Consider the following 3,992-nt stretch of genomic DNA (forward strand, 5'->3'; position numbering starts at 1 on the left):
TGTGGATAAATATCCATGAACAGTTATTAGTATTCTTTAACTTTCCATCAGTTTCTATACTCACTAATGATAAAAATAAAGCTATTTATATATACTATCACTATCGTACTAATTAAACTAAAAAAGATCTGAATAATAATAGTTACACTGAAAAAAACAGTAATAAGCAGTTTACTTACTTACTAAGAGAGTCCCCCCCCCCCCCCCAAAAAAAAAACAACAACAACCTTGATCTACCTGTAATTACAAAAGCAAGAGTCTTTTCTCCTGTATTTATATTGTGTTTTTATTTAGCCGCATCTAATTCAGATGGGACCTCAGAACATTCACTTAATATATCACAAAATGATGAGCATCTGCAACATTTTTTCTCAAATCCAGACCTACAGACAGGATCACTGTGTTGTACTTATATGGGCAAACACAATGCAATTCATCAAAAGACCTCATCATCAAGAATGGTGTTCAACAAACATCAATAATGGGCTACGTTACTCCTCTTGTTATTGACATCTGTGTGGACATCAAACGAGAACGCTAAATGTATAAACTCAAAATTTTATTTGAATTAAATTAATATGGCAAACCTAAATCGGCATACAATAGTATTCATTATTATTATTATTCTTTGAACTGTTTATGAGTATACATATAATTTTTTTTTAAATGAATGTAAAGGGAAAAGAAAAGGCAACATTTCCTTCAAAATGATGTCTTATGAAGGAAGAGACCAGCCTCACTTAAATAATTCTTGAGGTAAAACAATTGAGGTTTAAAAAACAAAACAACTGAATATATCTGGACTGAAAAAAAACAAAAACAATACAATAAGCTTTAATGCAAAGCAATTCGATATATAAATAAGCTTCATCGCATATGTACATGCTTTTGTGGCAAGATATGAGAGCATTTCTATGTTTGTCCAATTTTTTTTTTTTACTTCCGTTCTCCTTTTGGAAACAAAGATGGGAATGAACTTCAGTTTATTTTTTAATCTATGCATCCCTGAGGTGTCCTTTGACTTCCTGTAGCTTCTCTTTTCCGCTCCCTCCACAGCCCCCCTTTCACCTGCCAGTCATATTGCTGACCCACGTCGAGCCCACAGTCTCTGTCTGTGTCAATTGTCCCTGTTTTGGCGTTTATGAAATGCTGTAGTTGTTATAGTAGGCTGCCGTGGCATCGGCCAATACGGAGATGAGACTGGTTTCCGTAGCGCTGCTCGAGCAAACGGAAGCCGGCGTTACCTGGATGTGTCCCGTGACTGTCATCCCACCCTGCTCAGGGTGATAACTGGTGGAATTTAGGTACTGGTCGAACTCATCTCGGTCGACCTCACCCAGCAATTCAGCCTGGCTCAGCTGGTCCAGACCCTCCAGGTGCCCCTGTTCTGGAGGGGGTGAAAGCTGGCCGAGGTGCCCCTGGTGCCCATGGTGGATCTGAACCTGTGGGAACGAAGGGCTGTAATAGGACAGTGGGTGTGCTGGGATAAAGGTCGCCCCACTTCCCTGGTGGGACATCTGGATGTGACCACAGTGCAGAGGTGCCTGCTGGGAGTAATCGGGATGGTAAGGGGGTGGACTGCTCATGTGCGCCGGCGTGGGGCGCCTGTCGTCTGGGCAAGAGGCGGAAGACGAGCAGGAGCTGGTGGAGACCGAGCTGGAGGACGAGTAGTAGGACTGGTGTTCATGATCCACGGCGTCCAGAGGCGACATCTCAGGTGGCGTGGGCAAGCCGTACGGGTACGTATCGAAGCTGCTGTTGGAACTGGCGGGGTCTCTGAAGACCCTGACGCCGGGTAGAGCTGCGCTTGGAGAACCGAAGCCGCCACTCACACCGCTCTCGTCGTCTTTATCCAGGGGGTGACAGCAGCGAGGATCCGGGAGGGAGTTTTCCGGACCGAGGGTGGTCAGGAGGAAGCCGGGGTCCACGCGTTTACAAATGCGCTTCAGCTGCTTCTTCCTACGGGGACGGTACTTATAATTGGGGTAGTCCTGCATGTGCTGAACCCTCAGACGCTCCGCTTCCTCCACGTACGGTCTCTTCTGCGGTGGAGTTAAAGCTTTCCATGACTTTCCTGTTGGAGAAAAAAAAAAGAACGGACACATTAGACTCAATAATGTTTTTTTTAAAGGATCTATTTGGAGTTTTTGAGATTGACCAATTACAAACTAATAGCTTGACAATCACATTAGCACCAACACAACATAATTACATGGTTCATTATAAGCATGGTCTTTACAGACACATTTAGTTTGTCTGCTTATATTCTGCAGCAGACAAAGCTAGTTTAATGTCTTTATAAGCATTTTTGAATATTTCAAAAGAAATATTCATCAACTATAATTGTTTATAATGTCAGTTACAAAAAAAAAATTCAATTTACACCACGGTATTTAACTTACTTTTTAACGGTAGCCTACATTATTTGTTGCTTGGCATTAATTTTATAATGTTTGAATTCCAATATTGGCAGTAATTATATTGATTTCATCATTTTTAGTTTTTAAAAATACTTGAAAGTGTTTTAAAACCAGAGCTGTATAGAGAAAATAAATGTGTAGTAGTAAAAAACTGAAATGACTCACACATGCAAATTATAGTTCCAAAACTTCTTATTAATTATCCAATGAGGTTTTTCATTTTTGTTTTATTTCTTATGCAAACCTGAAGATCAGACTGATTTCAAATATATGAATTTAAAATTATTTTTATGTTATTTATATATTTAATTATTCTATATTATTTTACTAATTATTGTTACCATTAATTAAATGGTTTAAGTATTGACATAATTTTTACATTTTATATAGGCCTACTCTCTCTATATATCTATATCTTTTTTTATTCTTTTTTTTTTTTACAAACAAATTATTTTTACAGATTTATAAAGGCCTAGTATGCTATTTATGTTTGGAAAAAAATCTCCCACACTTGTAAAATGATAAATGTGCCCTTGATCTAAATTTAATTAAATACAATCTAAAAAGGTGCATCTCACTGTGACTGCTTTATTTATTTAGGTTTTGTTTCAGTTTATTTTCAATTCAGGTCCGTTTCGGACAGATTAACGCTTTCTGTGTGCTTTCCGCTACCAAAAAGTATTTTAACTTATGTCTACAATTAGTTTACAATTATTAGCTACAATTAGAAGGGATAAAACATCACACTTTATGTAATTAATGCATAAAACAACTGTGCAACAGAGAATGAAGTCTCACAATGAAGTCTCGAAAACTTGCCAATGACAATCTCCTTTAATAATAATAATAATAATAATAATAATAATGAGATGTTGATATTAATAGTAATTATTAGACAAATAATAATGATAATGTCTTACCCAGCATCTTGCTGAGCTCGGCGTTGTGGAGGTCTGGGTTCTGCACTGCGAGTCTCTTGCGCTCGTCTTTGGCCCACACCATGAAGGCGTTCATGGGTCTCCTGATGCGCGGCTCCGACACCTTGTCCGCGGGAGCTCTGTGAGAGGTGTGTCCGTCAGGTACGTCCGCGTTTCCCGCAGAGCACTCAAAGCTCTCCGGCCAGGACGAATACGCGCTTATCAAAGCAGCCATGTGCGCTCTCAAAACTTCCCCTTCCCCTTTAATTCAAACTTTGTTTCTCTGGCGCGAATGTAACCTAGATATTTTCTCTCCGTTTTGAGTCTAAATCAAAGTAAAGGCGCAGTAAGAGATGAATTTGACTGAGCAGCTGGTGGTTGAAGAGCACTGTGAGAGAGATCGACTCCCTCCTCTGAAGCTGTGATTCACTGTTTCCTCCGGCATTGGGAAGCGCTTTATATGTGAGGAGCAGCTTCCAGCACAGGCCCACGGGAGGATCTCAGCTCCTCCTTGACTGCAACCTGAGACCAACGACGGTGAGGAAAAAACGAGGTGACAAAAATATTTCAACATCTTTACTACTAAATCACGTCATTAGCTGTTGGTTGGGTTTGTTTTCATGACACGTTACTTGTCTTTGATGGTAGTGATGGA

The 3,992-nt window shown here is 39.7% G+C and overlaps 1 protein-coding gene across 1 annotated transcript; it reads right to left on the bottom strand.

The window, feature by feature from the left end:
- Positions 1–268: 268 nt before the first annotated feature.
- sox7 (SRY-box transcription factor 7) lies at positions 269–3,768 on the bottom strand. Its single transcript, XM_084091348.1, has 2 exons — positions 3,341–3,768; positions 269–2,074 (listed from the first exon to the last, which is right to left on the bottom strand). The coding sequence occupies exons 1-2, from the start codon at positions 3,570–3,572 to the stop codon at positions 1,140–1,142; spliced, it is 1,167 nt and encodes a 388-aa protein (XP_083947474.1). The 5' UTR covers positions 3,573–3,768; the 3' UTR covers positions 269–1,139.
- Positions 3,769–3,992: the final 224 nt, after the last annotated feature.

Source organism: Abramis brama (genome assembly GCF_963993115.1).
Source record: "Abramis brama genome assembly, chromosome: 18".
In the NCBI taxonomy this organism is placed as follows: Eukaryota; Metazoa; Chordata; class Actinopteri; order Cypriniformes; family Leuciscidae; genus Abramis; species Abramis brama.

Coding starts and splice junctions, on each gene's coding strand:
- sox7 (XM_084091348.1), bottom strand. CDS start 3,572: ATGGCTGCTTTGATAAGCGCGTATTCGTCCTGGCCGGAGAGCTTTGAG. Junction 2,075..3,340: donor CGAGCTCAGCAAGATGCTGG/GTAAGACATTAT, acceptor TTTCTCCAACAG/GAAAGTCATGGAAAGCTTTA.